Here is an 18910-nt window from a genome sequence, read left to right as displayed (position 1 = left end):
GGAAGGCCCCTACAGAGGAATTTCAACTGGGTCGTTTCCTGCATTTCCTGCAAACAGGACTGTCTATGGGCCTAAAATTAGGGTCCATTAAGGTTCAAATTTCGGCCCTGTCGATTTTCTTCCAAAAAGAACTGGCTTCAGTTCCTGAAGTACAGACGTTTGTCAAGGGGGTACTGCATATACAACCTCCTTTTGTGCCTCCAGTGGCACCTTGGGATCTCAATGTAGTTATGGGGTTCCTAAAATCACATTGGTTTGAACCACTTTCCACTGTGGACTTAAAATATCTCACATGGAAGGTGGTAATGCTGTTAGCCCTGGCTTCAGCCAGGCGTGTCTCAGAATTGGCGGCTTTATCCTATAAAAGCCCTTACCTAATTTTTCATACGGACAGGGCAGAATTGAGGACTCGTCCTCAATTTCTCCCTAAGGTGGTTTCAGCATTTCACTTGAACCAGCCTATTGTGGTGCCTGCGGCTACTAGGGACTTGGAGGACTCCAAGTTGCTGGACGTAGTCAGGGCCCTGAAAATATATGTTTCCAGGACGGCTGGAGTCAGAAAATCTGACTCGCTGTTTATCCTGTATGCACCCAACAAGCTGGGTGCTCCTGCTTCTAAGCAGACTATTGCTCGTTGGATTTGTAGTACAATTCAGCTTGCACATTCTGTGGCAGGCCTGCCACAGCCAAAATCTGTAAAAGCCCATTCCACAAGGAAAGTGGGCTCATCTTGGGCGGCTGCCCGAGGGGTCTCGGCTTTACAACTTTGCCGAGCAGCTACTTGGTCAGGGGCAAACACGTTTGCTAAATTCTACAAATTTGATACCCTGGCTGAGGAGGACCTGGAGTTCTCTCATTCGGTGCTGCAGAGTCATCCGCACTCTCCCACCCGTTTGGGAGCTTTGGTTTAATCCCCATGGTCCTTACGGAGTTCCCAGCATCCACTAGGACGTCAGAGAAAATAAGAATTTACTTACCGATAATTCTATTTCTCGTAGTCCGTAGTGGATGCTGGGCGCCCATCCCAAGTGCGGATTGTCTGCAATACTTGTACATAGTTATTGTTACAAAAATCGGGTTATTATTGTTGTGAGCCATCTTTTCAGAGGCTCCTCTGTTATCATGCTGTTAACTGGGTTCAGATCACAGGTTGTACGGTGTGATTGGTGTGGCTGGTATGAGTCTTACCCGGGATTCAATATCCTTCCTTATTGTGTACGCTCGTCCAGGCACAGTATCCTAACTGAGGCTTGGAGGAGGGTCATAGGGGAGGAGCCAGTGCACACCAGGTAGTCCTAAAGCTTTTACTTTTGTGCCCAGTCTCCTGCGGAGCCGCTATTCCCCATGGTCCTTACGGAGTTCCCAGCATCCACTACGGACTACGAGAAATAGAATTATCGGTAAGTAAATTCTTATTTTTTCACATAGGCGTGGCTGTGTGTGATGTCACTCAGCCGCCCCGAAAATGCAGACGTCCCGACCCCGTTTTTCCCAAGTCTGCCCCGCAACGGTCTATCACCGCCCACCGCCCTCCGCCTCTGCCTTTCAATCTGGAGATCTGGAGATGTGATCCAATCGATGGAGCGCTGAGAAAAGAGATATTGCAGTTGCATCCCTAAATGCAGTTTGACAGCATTCCACTTATAAAAATAGAAATATATTCACTAGCACTGGTCCACATTTCTGTTTTCTATTTGCATTCCCCATATGCCTTCTATAGACAGTGTTTCCTATAGTGGTACTACTGTGTGGCACAGCGTGTATAAGAGACACTACTGTGCAGTGTAATGTGATACTGTGTGGCATAGTGTGAATAAGAGACACTACTTTGCGGTGTAATATGCTATGGTGTCATAATTTGAATTGGAAGTACTATTGTGTGGCCATGCCCCTTCCCTGCAGGGCCACGCCCTTTTTTGATACACCCTCCTTATTTCAAGTGTGTGTGTGTGTGTGTGTGTGTGTGTGTGTGTGTGTGTGTTTTTGTGTGTGTGTGTGTGTGTGTAGGAGGGGGTCACCAGTCCTTACTTTGCCAGGTGCGCTCGGACCCCTAGATACACCCCTGCGTGTAAATACCAGCAATTGTTGTGGTCAAAGGATTTTTGGCTTATAAAGTATTTGCTCAAAATAGCAAAAGCAGGCGGTATTTTGTAAACATTACGCATTAAACTATGAGTCTTAAAGCAGTCATGAAACTTGTGCTTTAATAATTGTGCTGTTCCCATGCCTGTAAATTGTACTTATGAGTTTTGTAATATTTGGAAACTGTCAAAATGTGCACCTAAAAATGAACATTTGTTCAACAATTTTAAAAAACTATACTATTGCCCTGTAGTGAAAAGTTGAGATTGTTCTGTTTATCCTTGACCTCAAAGCATCTTTCTACAACATTGACAGTCCCCTCCTCCTTCAAACCCTCCACTTCTATAGGCTTTCTGGCTCAACTCTCTCATGGCTCACCTTCTACTTGTCCAACTAGTCCTTCTGTATGTCTGCGCCATGTCCACCTCACCTCTGCTTTCTGTTGAAGCCCCTCTATGCTCTGTCCTTTATCCTCTTATGTACACCTCTTCCCTCTGTGGCCTCCATTACCACATGTATGCCTATTATACTCAGAGTTATCTCTCTTCCACTGATCTCTACCCATTAGTTCTATCTTGTGCCAAGTCCTATCAGCCATCTCCTCCTGGATGTTACAATGTTTACTGAAACTCATATTTCCATAGAACAAAGTCCTCATCTGTCACACTGTCGATTCCTTTTTGTCCCCATCCTCTTCTCCATTGATAACATGTTCTCTTTGACTCTGCCCTTTACCCCCACCCCCACACATACTGAACCTGTGTGGCACCTGTGTCTGCCCTGCATGTCACTCACAGACCCTCTCTTGAGGCAGATTTCTGCAAATACAGCTTATCAGCAGCTTTTAAGCATAACCTGGGTTGGATCATTTATACCCCTTTTACACCTACGAGCACGGGTCGCAGCCGGGAGCCTGACACGGGAGCTGCCCCCTGCTGCGACCCGTGCTCGGTCCCTTTCCCATTAGCAGTCACAACCCGGCATATGCCGGGTTGGTGACGCTTCTAGCTACACGGCAGGGGCGGCGCAGGGAGATCACATGATCTCCCAGCGCCGCCCATCCATACAGTGTAAACGGGAGCCGTGTCGCATCGACACGGCTCCCGTTTACACTACACCCTACCCGGATCATTCCCGTGTCCTACCCAGGTAAATAGCCGGGTAGGATTCACGGATCACTTGATCCGGGTTTACCCTTTTCCACTTGCCAAAAACACGGGTAAATGCGCGCCCCCGTGCATTTACCCGTGTTTTTTGAGCTAGTGGAAAAGGGGTATTACTTCAGCGTGACCCGGGTCATTTCCGTGTCGTGTTCAACCCTGCTCACTACCTGGGTTGAATTCCCAGGTCACTTTATCCCTGGGATTTTTCAGGGACCCTTTAATACCCCTTTCACACCGCCAATGCCGGATCCCACCCGGGAATTGGAAATGGGTCCTTCATGGGTGTGATTCGGCATTGGATGCTATTACTGGCTTCCCCGACCTGGCAATATGCCGTGCGGGTTGCCATCGCGGTGGGGGCGGAGCCGGCAGCAGAGGCAGCGCTGGGAGATGAAATAATCTCTGTACCGCCTTTCCCTGTTGTAGTGAAGGAGTCCCCGGTCGCATCGACCCAGGATCCCATTTACGCTGCCACTGACCCCGTATTCAACCCGGGAATAACACTGCTTTATTCCCGGGTTGAATTACCGGGTCAGAGGACCCAGGATTTCGACTATGGCGCTTTCACACTGCACGCCGACTCGTGTCGAACCGGCAATATGTTGGGTCGATACCGGGTTAGTTGTGCGGTGTGAAAGGGGTATTATTGAGCCGTGACCTGGGTTATTGAGGCAGTATTCAGGGGTATGAATCTCTACCTTTGTAATATTTCCAAGAGCTGACCCTTTTTCTCCTTGTAAGCTGCAAATAATTCTCTAATCATTTCTTAACTCACCTCTTCCCTCTTCATTCTGTCCTTTTGCCCCCTCCCCCCTTCAGTTATTTAATTTGGCTGCCTTTACCATTTTTAGGAAACCAGTATTCTTTCTCGTATTTCAAGTGTTAATGTAGTTTATTTGATTATTAACATTTTGCCATTGTTGTCATAAAATGTTTACATATAACATCTAATTATCAAAATAAATTATATTTATTATTTGTCCTACAGGTTCATCAATAACACAGCTACGTGCTCAAGACTATGACGACGACAAACTGGTGTTTGGGGTTGTAGGTGATGAAGCCAGAAGTTTTTTTGCTGTCGAGAGTGAAACTGGTGTGGTATGGTTGCGGCAAACCTTAGATCGAGAGGTACTGGTCTAATATTACGTATATGTTTTAATAAAAATATTGTAGCATGATGATGTCAAATTGAAACAGTATTAATTAGGACTAAAGGGGGCCACAATAACAGGCATATAAAGGGGTGCAGGAAAAAAAAAAGAGAAACTTCAGGCGCACACTCTAAACACTATGAACACAGGCTGTCAGAACAAATATAATAAACTCCTGATGAGGTCACCTGGCCATTGTAGATGGACCCAGATTTTTGGGCTGAAATTGATGCTAAGAACCTAAATTTTACTCCATGTTAGAATGCATAGTTTATTATAATTGTTCTGATTCCCAGTGTTCTTAATGTTTATAATGTGCACCTGCATTTTCTCTCTTTTTCTGTGTGGCACTACAAATCTTAGTATGGTAGCAGCTCTTGTAACTGTATGTTTTGAATCAGGGTATGCAGTCCACCCCAGCCTCCCATATAAAGGGGCGCATGCTGTAATAGCAGCATCATCTCCATGAAGATGATGTGCCCATACAAATATTTCTGTAGTACAGGTTGAGTATCCCATATCCAAATATTCCGAAATACGGAATATTCCGAAATACGGAATTTTTTGAGTGAGAGTGAGATAGTGAAACCTTTGTTTTCTGATGGCTCAATGTACACAAACTTTGTTTAATACCCAAAATTATTAAAGATATTGTATTTAATGACCTTCAGGCTGTGTGTATAAGGTGTATATGAAACATAAATGCCTTCTGTGCTTAGACTTAGGTCCCATTGCCATGATGTCTCATTATGGTATGCAATTATTCAAAAATACGGAAAAATCTGATATCCAAAATACTGCTGGTCCCAAGCATTTTGGATAAGGGATACTCAACCTGTATTATGTGATAAACCTGGTTTGTTTCATGTAAACTACATTCATCACCAAAATTAAGGAGCTTTATCAAAGCTTGGAGATTGATAAAGTACCAACCAATCAGCTCTGAACTATCATTTTACAGTCTGTGTTTGAAAATGACAGAAGCTGATTGGTTGGTATTTTGTATTTCTCCAAGCTTCGATAAGTCATCCCCTATGAATTGTAACACTGGTAGAAATGTCATGTTAAAAAAATAACTTAACAATCTCTTTTCACTTCCTTCTTTGAAATGATACATTCTTTATGCCTCTTTTATCCTTGGTTCTTATTGTCTTAATAGGCTACATTCTCATGGAGACTGGTGCAGCTTTCAAAATGGCTGCCTTTTAATATAGTCATTTGGTTGTCCTTTTCATCATCATCACATAAGCACTTTATGTACATTAGTTGTGCTTTGTGCTTTTTTAATTTCTAGTAAACCATAATTTAATTTCTTAGTCATAATACAGCAATTGTTGGCTTATTTTATCTCAGGTAATGTGCGGTACATGATAATTTAATTTACACAGGGAAATCCAAAGAAAACGTCAGGTAGTCACACAAATTCTATTTAGGAAGCACTGTGGGATGGTGTGGTTTCTGTTTATCCATAGAGGTTTAGCAGACAGAGTCTGGAATTGCTAGAGATAACTGCAGGCAGTGCCTGGGGGCCATAGATGCATTTCTAGCAGTCTCTCTGCTTGATGCTGCCACTGTCTGATAGCAGCACCTGAGATGAGAATTCTTGAAATCACCCGTTAACTTCCTCCAGGGCAGGAAATTAGCTGATGAAAATGATGAGCATTTAGATGCCCAGAGCTATAGAATGCACTTCGTTTTGTTTATGATGATTGTATATAAATAAAGCTTGATTAAGTTATTTCAGTTTGTAAAAAGAACATTGGCCCCAATGTTATTTAAGCATCAAACTCTATAATAAAAGTTAGTTGGCTGACAACAACATGATAGAACTATTACCTGTGTTCTATATCTATGCGTCCTGATGTTAACATAAAGTATGACATCAAACAGGATCGTATGAATATACATTTCATGATTTTTTTTTTATCTCTTCTTTTAACATAAAAACATGAAAAGTATTAGAACATTGGTATTCAACTGCATACATAACACAAAGATGCTTAAGATCTACAGCAAACATGACAGTTTAGTAGCTGGATTTGGTTCAGTTGGTGCATTTGTGTGGGCAAAATCATTTAAATCTCTTTTTATTTTGCTTAGTAAATCTCTGTGTTTCTTTGCATACTTAAATAATTTTAATTGGTGTATTTTTGTTTATTTTCTTGTAGCAAAATCATTTTACTGTAAATCTTTTTCTGCTGCTTATTAAACCTCTCTTTTCCTCTGCTAACTAGAATAATCTAGTCTGAGAATTTGCAGTTCCTACACAATGTCTCAGACACAGTATTTAAGTGGATATCCGGAATTAAAGGGGGGTGGGGGGGGGGGAGGGGGGGTATGTGAAGATCGGTCAGCCCAACTCCAATGCCACTTGCTCCATGGTTTATATATACCGCCATCTGTTCCAAACGCACTATTGGTGATTTTAAGGGGTGTGATATGTTACCCCGGCTATCGGGATGCCGGAGGTCCCTTGACCGACCGTGGCATCCCAATTGTAAAAATGCCAACAGGGGGTGGGGTAATTCATTTACCCTCCCCAGCCCCTTACCCTAACGCCAACCAGCCTGAGGTGGCGGCTAGCGCTAAGATAATTGAGGGCTGCTGCTACAGCTAATCACAGGGAGTGGCAGTTATGGATAACGCCCACCCTGTAGTGCCTAACCCTAATTCCCCCCCCCACCACCACCACCCCTGGACCCTAATCTTCACCCTATTACTTACCCTCGGGATGACGGCGCTCGGGGTTCCAGTGCCGGGATTTTGAGTGTTGTCGGTATTCCGGCATCTGCACTGCCAGGATGCTGGCTGCATCTCATTTTGGGGTATACAAGACAAAAACAGATTAATGTGTACATAGCTGGTTTAAGATTAACCGTTTTATAGACCCCCTTCATTGACCGATGCAGCACCAGTAACTGCATTTACATGCCCTATACACATCATTACTAGCAGCCAGTGTCCATATATTACTTTCCAAGTAGTGGTCCTTTTTCCGGGAGCTAGAATATTGTCCCCTGCCTTCCCCATAAGACATTATATACACATTTCAAACGTAGAACCAAACGAAGTTCTAGAAAAAAAAATTTTTCTAAGTGAATATTGTCACGTAATGCATTCCATTGTTCATAAACTTACCATGGTTTTGTTTTGATGTCATATGCTAGAATGGTTATCATTATCCAGATATACATGTATAATTCAAGGACGTCTTAGAAATTCACACTATGTACTGTTGGCAGAAATTTTACTTATTCTGTGCAATATATAATTAAATTGCTATGAAAGCACGTAGTGTACATTTGCCAGTCTCATGGCACTGAAATGTATCCATATGGATCGCCAATGCTCAAACAGTAGATGTGTCCTCCTTCCAGTTATGATTAATCACTTTACATACCATGTGATTAGAGAGCGCACTTAATACTTCAAACTCTGATTGTGCAGGCTGTAATTGATGCCATATTTTGGAAACACATCTGTAATTGTTCTCCTGGTTCCTCCTTTGCCCCTCTCCCAAGAGTATGTTGCATGTAATTATGCTGTTAGCTAAAATCCCAAGCACTGGTGGCAGGAGATAAACACTATTTCTAATCGTGTTATTTTGTCTCCCATTTCATTTCAGACTAAATCAGAATTCACCGTTGAATTTTCTGTCAGTGATAGCCAGGGGGTATGTATGACTTTTTTCATTTCATGGCATAAAAATTAATGAATGGTTAAACAGAACAAGATAAGAGGAGATGTGATAGTAGGGTGAAGAAAAATGTTTTACAGTGTCTCCTGTGTAAGCGCTGCTAGCAGGGACAAACCTGAATAAAGACACATGACCGATTAAATATGAGGTTGGGCAGGAAGGAAATGACTGTCCTTAAAGCTAGCGTTGTTGCCTTAGTAATGCATTTATGTAATATACTGTACGAACGGGTAATAAGAGGTGTGGACAATGTTTGTCATCTGGATTCTAACCTACCCTACGTTAGTGCAATAAGTATTTTAGTATGACTTTATGCCCCATTACACCCACAGTGATACATAAGACCTGATTGGCACGCAGAATCACATGCAGCAGTCTGTCTGTGACCTGTGCACGTGCTGCTACAGACGCCTTCCCATTGGTGTGGCCGAATGTGCAGGATGTGAGATGCCCATTTTTACTGCCCATGCATGATGTAATACCTATTGGTACATTCTTATATGCTCTATGGCAGGTGCAGTTCTACATCTGACTACGGCATCCTATGTCTGTGCATCTGTGAATGCATCCACTTGCATTCAGTGGCATCACTGCCGGGGTTCTGAGTGGTGACACCAAAATGCTGGCTCCTCAATGACAGGAGCCGGGTGCTGCAATGTAACATTCCGTGTAGCACTCGGCTCCTGTAACAGTGTAGGAGCTGGCAGTGCAGACAGGCAGGCTCTGGGTGCAGCCCAGTATCTCCAGTTATCCCGTAGTGATGAAAATGAGGTTTGGGCCGAGAGGCCCGCTTTTTCCTGACACGTGTGGGGAGGATTATAGGCGCACTGGGTGTCACAGGCATAGGGATGCCCCTGCTTGCATTGACAAGCCTGCACCCATATAGCTATACTTACCCCTCTTGAGTCCCGCAGCGGCAGCTCTTGGTGCTGAAGACAGAAATCATTGGGAATATGGTGCTGCGGACATTTTCCTAGTAATTTGCCCATGTGCAGTAGAGTTGTCCCTGGTAACAAGACAAGGATGCCTTTTTTGCAAAGCCAGTTGCCAGAGTCATCAGCACTGCTGTCAGAGAGGAGGGTGACTGCACAGAACCTGAGCACAGGCCCCCTCCTCTCTTAAACCACCCCTGGATAGAGATATGCAAAAAAGCCTAAATTCACATCTGCGCGGCGCTGTATACTAAAACTCGCCATTTGTGTCTGTGCACAGAGATCTGTCTGACTCTGCCTCATTGTATATGTTGGTATAGATTTATATTAAGGACTGGTGCGTACAAACAGAATAGCACAATAGTCCCCTGTGCAGGTGGCAAACAAGCACAACAAAACAAGCCGCTGTCCGTATGGGCGCCTGACGAGGAATAATCAGAAGAAGCAGAGATCAAGGTGGATGACCGGCAAGGATAATTAAAATTAGCCGGGACAAACAACTGATACATCACATAGGTGGAGAAGCAATCTGAGAAAACCATCTGAGAAAAAACAGGGTGCCTCAAGCTGCCAATGCTTCTGTCCCAGTCTCTGCTCATAGCCTTGCTACTGGGTATCCGGATGGTAGAGCTACAGTGCCTACGTAGGCAGGCAATAGGTCGACATGCATTATTGTAACAGATGAAAGGTCAACTGGTACAAAAGGTCAACGTGACTGGTTGACGCACAAATGCTCAACACTATTTGTTTTTCATGTTTTTCTAACATTTGCTTCATTTACTATCCACCTGGACTACAGTACGTCTGGGAATAGCACCCTGTGGCAAATGAAGAGTGCCTGTGAGGGTATACTTTTATACTGATAGTGGTAACATATTACCAAACATACTAGATTTCACCTAAAAAACTGAAAAAATGTGTCGACCATTTTCATGGCAACCTTTTGTACCTGTCAAGCTTTTCTACCTTCCGGCCTTTTGTACCTATCGACCTAATGCATGTTGACTGTATGGTGTTGACCTATTGACTGTCTACCTACTTAGCAGCTCTTGAGGATCGAGCTGGCTTTCCCTGAGTCCTAAACACTGTAGATCTTCTGTACCACACCTCTGCTACTCTCCTAGGTTTTTGAGAATTGTCCCTGAAATTGACCCAATTTTTCACAATATACCAGTTACAAGTCCTGTTTTTCTGCATGTGAAGTGTGGTTCTCTAAAATATGTGCTTATTTTCTGTTGTTGAAATTGATATTACTTAAAGGGATATATTTTAAATGTAATAAAGTATAATGGGAATTGCAAAGGTTCTATACAGCTTTGCAGCAAAGTGTTCCTAGGAACTGTCTTGAAGTATGCACAACTAAGGTGGAGGAAGGAATGGAACCTAAATAACTTGCTTGTTAATATTTAGGTTATTAAAGGCAAAGTGAGTATCCAAGTCGGTGATGTCAATGATAATGCTCCGACCTTCCACGGCCAGCCATACACAGTGCGCATTTCAGAGGTATGTGTGTAACTAGATCAGTTATTCTCTATGGCTCAGCTTGTTATGAATCCAATGTACTATGTTGTGTTCTGTAAGGAACAATTTACATTAACGTGGACGCTAGTGTAATGCAAGCAAAAAATATGCCTTAATTGTGTTGTTACTGTATAATGTTACAAATGTGTACTCATACACCATTGTGCAGTCGGGTCAAACAGTCCTTCTCGGTGAGCCAGGCCTGCACAACTCAGCTCTTTTTCGTTCGATTGTGCCTCTTAGTTGCATATACTGTGTTGAGCAGTCAGATGTGACAAAATCGCTTTGCTAGACTGCACTAATTAATATAGGATGCAACACTTGTACATCTGTGTTAGAATGAGTCTGAATCTGTAATCGAAGTGCTATGATGCAGCGACCATGGTCGGCAATGTCAAGTTCCGTTGTGCTTCATCGGCGACTTTGTACGTGTGTAAAACTAATTCCTGTGCGGTTAAAGATGCAGCCCAACGTCTGTAGTGCACTTTGGGTGGCGTTTTGCTGTGTCTGTGATTTGTTTAAGATGCACAGTTTAAAGAAAAAGTCACTATGCTGCAAGACTTGGTGCAGGTCATTTACTCCAGCTATCTCGCGCCATACAGCATTTTAGGGCTTGGTGCATGAGGTTAGATCAGAATATTTTTAAAAACAATGTTATTGAATATCACATAATAGATCACGTATCCCATAATACATAATATATATCACATAATCAGGGGCAGATTTTCCAAAGGGCTAACCAGGAAGATTCCTGTTAGGCTGACATGTCAGTGGGGCCTATTTTGTGTGTTGTCATGTGGTCCCACCCCCCACATTACAGGCAGCCCACCGCACCGGTACACTGCTTTGTCCCCATTCATTCTGTTATTCCATCTCTGCAGTACAGCAACTCTGCCATCCAGTGATGCTGTTATGGCTACACGGTATGTTATACCTCTTGTGCTGTCCATGTCAGGCCAGTTGTACAAAATTTTACAGGGCCACTTTTAGATCCCGTCTCCCTCAACAGACCCCGGTCCCCCTTTCAGACCGCACCCTCATTAGGGCTGCTTCCAGAAATTTCCCCGGGGTGATTTTCCATCCCAATCTGCCCCTGCACATAATATATAATATATAACATATCACATAATATATCACACATGTTTTTACATAGCATAACTCATAAAATGTGTGAACACATCAGGCAATGGCAGCCTAAAGGAGTGATATACAAACCCGGAGCCATTATAGTCATATTTACCAATGAAGATTTGGGTGGTCCAGCACAAATATTAAATAAAAATCAGGCATTAGTTTTATGATTTACAACAATCTAAATATACTGTATATTATTTTTTTAATTTAAGATCATCAAAAATACATAATATCTGTTTCTAGTTTACCACTTTAAGAGATATTTGCATAAACATAGATCGTTTATATTAGCATTTTCAGTTGTTAGTGTTCTGTTCAAGTGAAGAGATATAAAATGTATCCATGACTCTTCGGAGAATACAAGTATAAAGCTGCAACTTTAATTTTAACTGCAGTTTTCATTTGGAAGCAGAATAACTGGAACAGGGCAACTGTACAGATCTCATCATTGACCCAGCTTGCCAGGATCTAATCACTTGGCTGTTTCTGCCAATTTATTTGCAGTTATTTCTGGTTTGTTCAGCATGGATCACACAAGCGTGTTTCCTAAACAGACTGTCGCTGTGTGCTGTCCTGCTGCATGACGTTCTGTTTGTGGGACATGCCATTATTCTTCAGTAAATACACTTCTCACCATGGGCTTACAGGATAGGAATCTCATCTTTAGTAATCATTGGCTGGAATGAATATAGAGTCTTCCTCGCTGGTTTATCTTTCCTACATATCTCAATGCAAATGTACCGACAGGGTATTCTTGTAGACTTGATGAACATATAAAATAGTTGTAAGGTTGTGGTCCCATTGTCTGGATAGTGTATTGTTTTGAATATTCCAAGTAAATGATGTTATATTTACAATCCTACTTAATAACATTAGGCTATAGCAGTTGTTTCCGAACTTGGTCCTCAAGGAACTCTAACAGTATAGGTTTTAAAGTTATTCAATGCTCAGCACAGATGGTTAAATCAAACTGACTGATGTACTAATAAAAGTCGCTATGGATATACTTAAAACTTGGACTGTCAGTGTAAATTGAGGACAGAGGGGTCTACTGTATGTACTAAGCCTAGGATGGAGATAAAGTGGACGGAGATCAAGTACCAGCCAATCAGCTCCTAACTGCCATGTTACAGGCTGTGTTTGAAAAATGACAGGAGCTGGTTGGCTGGTACTTTATCTCCATCCAAGGCTAGTAAATAGCCCCCTACGGCCGAAATGTATTAAACGTTAACAAGAGCTAAATCTGAGATGCATAAGGAGTGAAAAATGACTAGACAATCAGCTTAACTGCCATGTCACAGGCTGTGTTTGAAAAATGACAGTTAGGAGCTGATTGGCTGGTACTTTATCTCTCCTGATGCATCTCAGATTTATCTTTTGTTAAGGCTTAAAACATTTGGGCCTAAGTTTGGGAATCTCTGGGCTCTAGGGCTGGTTTTTAATTTGGCGCTTATAGTAGCAAAAAAACACAAAAAAAGCTATGATTGTCTTAATTTACCAATAAGATTTTGGTGGTGGTACATGGCTGGCAGTGGTAAGGGTTCACTTACCACTTTGCTGGGCCAATCTCCAGGAATATGAACATCTCTGAGTTTGTTAGTTGGATAACGTAAGCACAGTGGAACAGTAGAAGCCTGAACTTTGCCTACAGTTTCGCTTGCTGGAGAAAAAAACTAGTAAAATGGTAAACAAAAAAAGTAAAAAAAATAAATTAATTAAAAATGCTTTATTTTCTGCCTGGTGAATTTTTGTTTTCTTTTTAAATAAAGAAGCATTTTTTCAATTCAGTACCTTTTGTTTTTAACATACTGTCAGAGCCGGCCATAGGCATAGGCAAACTAGGCAATTGCCTAGGGCATTTGATATGCCTAGGGGCATCAGCAGCTTCTGCTGATTAAAATGATATGCTGCATGCTTATATTCTGTGTGTAGCATTTCATATGCAGATACAGCCACAGTCTCACACAGTATATTGGCATGCTGCATATAATTTTAATCAGCAGAAGCTGCTTGTGCATCCTAGCCACATAGCAATGCCAATAAGATGCATTTTCATAAAAAAATGTGCCCGACGTTAGCATTGATGCAAGATTTATGAGGACACATCTGTAGTCAAGCAGAGGCAGAGGTCACAGTGTTAGTGGCAGTGTGAGTGTTGTGTGCATGTGAGTGGGTTGGTTGTACAGTAGTGTTCGGAATATGAGTTAGGAGCATTATGTGTGTCATGTAAAAATGCATTATTAATGTGCAACATATGTGTAAGCGGCACTATGTGTGTCATTATGTGTATAAGGGCATTAATAATGTGCGGCATATGTGTAAGGCGCATTATGGGGGTAATTCCAAGTTGATCGCAGCAGGAATTTTGTTAGCAGTTGGGCAAAACCATGTGCACTGCAGGGAAGGCAGATTTAACATGTGCAGAGAGAGTTAGATTTTGGTGTGGTGTGTTCAAACTGCAATCTAATTTGCAGTGTAAAAATAAAGCAGCCAGTATTTACCCTGCACAGAAACAAAAGAACCCACCCAAATCTAACTCTTTCTGCACATGTTATATCTAGAGATGAGCGGGTTCGGTTTCTTTGAATCCGAACCCGCACGAACTTCACTTTTTTTTCCACGGGTCCGAGCGACTCGGATCTTCCCGCCTTGCTCGGTTAACCCGAGCGCGCCCGAACGTCATCATGACGCTGTCGGATTCTCGCGAGGCTCGGATTCTATCGCGAGACTCGGATTCTATATAAGGAGCCGCGCGTCGCCGCCATTTTCACTCGTGCATTGAGATTGATAGGGAGAGGACGTGTCTGGCGTCCTCTCCATTAGAATAGAGATAGATAGATTAGATAGAGAGAGATTGTGCAGAGTCGCAGACAGAGTTAGTTTACCACAGTCAGTGACCAGTGCAGTTGCTAGTTAACTTTTATTTAATATAATATATCCGTTCACTTCTCTCTGCTATATCCGTTCTCTGCCTGAAAAAAAAAACGATACACAGCACAGTCAGTCACACAGTGTGACTCAGTCTGTGTGCACTCAGCTCAGCCCAGTGTGCTGCACAGTCATCAATGTATAAATTAAAAGCTTATAATTAATTGTGGGGGAGACTGGGGAGCACTGCAGGTTGTTAGCAGGAGCCAGGAGTACAATTATATTAATTAACAGTGCACACTTTTGCTGCAGGAGTGGTGACCAGTGCCTGACCACCAGTATAGTATTGTTGTATACTACTAATATCTCTTTAAATATCAACCAGTCTATATTAGCAGCAGACACAGTACAGTGCGGTAGTTCACGGCTGTGGCTACCTCTGTGTCGGCACACGGCAGGCAGTCCGTCCGACCAGAATTGTATTATTTATTATTATATACCTACCACCTAACCGTGGTTTTTTTTTCATTCTTTATACCGTCATAGTGTCATCCTAATTGTTACGAGTATACTACTATCTCTTTATCAACCAGTGTACAGTGCGGTAGTTCACGGCTGTGGCTACCTCTGTGTCGGCACACGGCAGGCAGTCCGTCCGACCAGAATTGTATTATTTATTATTATATACCTACCACCTAACCGTGGTTTTTTTTTCATTCTTTATACCGTCATAGTGTCATCCTAATTGTTACGAGTATACTACTATCTCTTTATCAACCAGTGTACAGTGCGGTAGTTCACGGCTGTGGCTACCTCTGTGTCGGCACACGGCAGGCAGTCCGTCCGACCAGAATTGTATTATTTATTATTATATACCTACCACCTAACCGTGGTTTTTTTTTCATTCTTTATACCGTCATAGTGTCATCCTAATTGTTACGAGTATACTACTATCTCTTTATCAACCAGTGTACAGTGCGGTAGTTCACGGCTGTGGCTACCTCTGTGTCGGCACACGGCAGGCAGTCCGTCCGACCAGAATTGTATTATTTATTATTATATACCTACCACCTAACCGTGGTTTTTTTTTCATTCTTTATACCGTCATAGTGTCATCCTAATTGTTACGAGTATACTACTATCTCTTTATCAACCAGTGTACAGTGCGGTAGTTCACGGCTGTGGCTACCTCTGTGTCGGCACACGGCAGGCAGTCCGTCCGACCAGAATTGTATTATTTATTATTATATACCTACCACCTAACCGTGGTTTTTTTTTCATTCTTTATACCGTCATAGTGTCATCCTAATTGTTACGAGTATACTACTATCTCTTTATCAACCAGTGTACAGTGCGGTAGTTCACGGCTGTGGCTACCTCTGTGTCGGCAGTCGGCAGGCAGTCCGTCCATCCATAATTGTATTATTATTATAATATATACCACCTAACCGTGGTTTTTTTTTCATTCTTTATACCGTCATAGTGTCATGCTAGTTGTTACGAGTATACTACTATCTCTTTATCAACCAGTGTACAGTGCGGTAGTTCACGGCTGTGGCTACCTCTGTGTCGGCAGTCGGCAGGCAGTCCGTCCATCCATAATTGTATTATTATTATAATATATACCACCTAACTGTGGTTTTTTTTGCATTCTTTATACCGTCGTCATAGTGTCATACTAGTTGTTACGAGTATACTACTATCTCTTTATCAACCAGTGTACAGTGCGGTAGTTCACGGCTGTGGCTACCTCTGTGTCGGCAGTCGGCAGGCAGTCCGTCCATCCATAATTGTATTATTATTATAATATATACCACCTAACCGTGGTTTTTTTTTCATTCTTTATACCGTCGTCATAGTGTCATACTAGTTGTTACGAGTATACTACTATCTCTTTATCAACCAGTGTACAGTGCGGTAGTTCACGGCTGTGGCTACCTCTGTGTCGGCAGTCGGCAGGCAGTCCGTCCATCCATAATTGTATTATTATTATAATATATACCACCTAACCGTGGTTTTTTTTTCATTCTTTATACCGTCGTCATAGTGTCATACTAGTTGTTACGAGTATACTACTATCTCTTTATCAACCAGTGTACAGTGCGGTAGTTCACGGCTGTGGCTACCTCTGTGTCGGCAGTCGGCAGGCAGTCCGTCCATCCATAATTGTATTATTATTATAATATATACCACCTAACCGTGGTTTTTTTTTCATTCTTTATACCGTCGTCATAGTGTCATACTAGTTGTTACGAGTATACTACTATCTCTTTATCAACCAGTGTACAGTGCGGTAGTTCACGGCTGTGGCTACCTCTGTGTCGGCAGTCGGCAGGCAGTCCGTCCATCCATAATTGTATTATTATTATAATATATACCACCTAACCGTGGTTTTTTTTTCATTCTTTATACCGTCGTCATAGTGTCATACTAGTTGTTACGAGTATACTACTATCTCTTTATCAACCAGTGTACAGTGCGGTAGTTCACGGCTGTGGCTACCTCTGTGTCGGCAGTCGGCAGGCAGTCCGTCCATCCATAATTGTATTATTATTATAATATATACCACCTAACCGTGGTTTTTTTATACCACCTAACCGTGGCAGTCCGTCCATAATTGTATACTAGTATCCAATCCATCCATCTCCATTGTTTACCTGAGGTGCCTTTTAGTTCTGCCTATAAAATATGGAGAACAAAAAAGTTGAGGTTCCAAAATTAGGGAAAGATCAAGATCCACTTCCACCTCGTGCTGAAGCTGCTGCCACTAGTCATGGCCGAGACGATGAAATGCCAGCAACGTCGTCTGCCAAGGCCGATGCCCAATGTCATAGTACAGAGCATGTCAAATCCAAAACACCAAATATCAGAAAAAAAAGGACTCCAAAACCTAAAATAAAATTGTCGGAGGAGAAGCGTAAACTTGCCAATATGCCATTTACCACACGGAGTGGCAAGGAACGGCTGAGGCCCTGGCCTATGTTCATGGCTAGTGGTTCAGCTTCACATGAGGATGGAAGCACTCAGCCTCTCGCTAGAAAACTGAAAAGACTCAAGCTGGCAAAAGCACCGCAAAGAACTGTGCGTTCTTTGAAATCCCAAATCCACAAGGAGAGTCCAATTGTGTCGTTTGCGATGCCTGACCTTCCCAACACTGGACGTGAAGAGCATGCGCCTTCCACTATTTGCATGCCCCCTGCAAGTGCTGGAAGGAGCACCCGCAGTCCAGTTCCTGATAGTCAGATTGAAGATGTCAGTGTTGAAGTACACCAGGATGAGGAGGATATGGGTGTTGCTGGCGCTGGGGAGGAAATTGACCAGGAGGATTCTGATGGTGAGGTGGTTTGTTTAAGTCAGGCACCCGGGGAGACACCTGTTGTCCGTGGGAGGAATATGGCCGTTGACATGCCAGGTGAAAATACCAAAAAAATCAGCTCTTCGGTGTGGAGGTATTTCACCAGAAATGCGGACAACAGGTGTCAAGCCGTGTGTTCCCTTTGTCAAGCTGTAATAAGTAGGGGTAAGGACGTTAACCACCTCGGAACATCCTCCCTTATACGTCACCTGCAGCGCATTCATAATAAGTCAGTGACAAGTTCAAAAACTTTGGGTGACAGCGGAAGCAGTCCACTGACCAGTAAATCCCTTCCTCTTGTAACCAAGCTCACGCAAACCACCCCACCAACTCCCTCAGTGTCAATTTCCTCCTTCCCCAGGAATGCCAATAGTCCTGCAGGCCATGTCACTGGCAAGTCTGACGAGTCCTCTCCTGCCTGGGATTCCTCCGATGCATCCTTGCGTGTAACGCCTACTGCTGCTGGCGCTGCTGTTGTTGCCGCTGGGAGTCGATGGTCATCCCAGAGGGGAAGTCGTAAGCCCACTTGTACTACTTCCAGTAAGCAATTGACTGTTCAACAGTCCTTTGCGAGGAAGATGAAATATCACAGCAGTCATCCTACTGCAAAGCGGATAACTGAGTCCTTGACAACTATGTTGGTGTTAGACGTGCGTCCGGTATCCGCCGTTAGTTCACAGGGAACTAGACAATTTATTGAGGCAGTGTGCCCCCGTTACCAAATACCATCTAGGTTCCACTTCTCTAGGCAGGCGATACCGAGAATGTACACGGACGTCAGAAAAAGACTCACCAGTGTCCTAAAAAATGCAGTTGTACCCAATGTCCACTTAACCACGGACATGTGGACAAGTGGAGCAGGGCAGGGTCAGGACTATATGACTGTGACAGCCCACTGGGTAGATGTATGGACTCCCGCCGCAAGAACAGCAGCGGCGGCACCAGTAGCAGCATCTCGCAAACGCCAACTCTTTCCTAGGCAGGCTACGCTTTGTATCACCGCT

The 18910-nt window shown here is 43.1% G+C and overlaps 1 protein-coding gene across 4 annotated transcripts in view; it reads left to right on the top strand.

Moving 5' to 3' along the window:
- The window catches only part of CDH23 (cadherin related 23), a 1868204-nt gene that overhangs the window by 509513 nt on the left and 1339781 nt on the right, over nucleotides 1-18910 (top strand). For all 4 annotated transcript variants that reach the window (XM_063958779.1, XM_063958778.1, XM_063958784.1 and 1 more), the window contains exons 4-6: nucleotides 4234-4376; nucleotides 8025-8072; nucleotides 10439-10531. In XM_063958779.1, the coding sequence (XP_063814849.1) occupies nucleotides 4234-4376; nucleotides 8025-8072; nucleotides 10439-10531 (284 nt within the window). The remainder of the gene's footprint in view (nucleotides 1-4233; nucleotides 4377-8024; nucleotides 8073-10438; nucleotides 10532-18910) is intronic.

This window comes from Pseudophryne corroboree, chromosome 3 (assembly GCF_028390025.1).
Source record: "Pseudophryne corroboree isolate aPseCor3 chromosome 3, aPseCor3.hap2, whole genome shotgun sequence".
Classification (NCBI taxonomy): Eukaryota; Metazoa; Chordata; class Amphibia; order Anura; family Myobatrachidae; genus Pseudophryne; species Pseudophryne corroboree.
The sequence above is the reverse complement of the archived record's forward strand: the minus strand, read 5'-3'. Positions and strand labels throughout refer to the sequence as shown.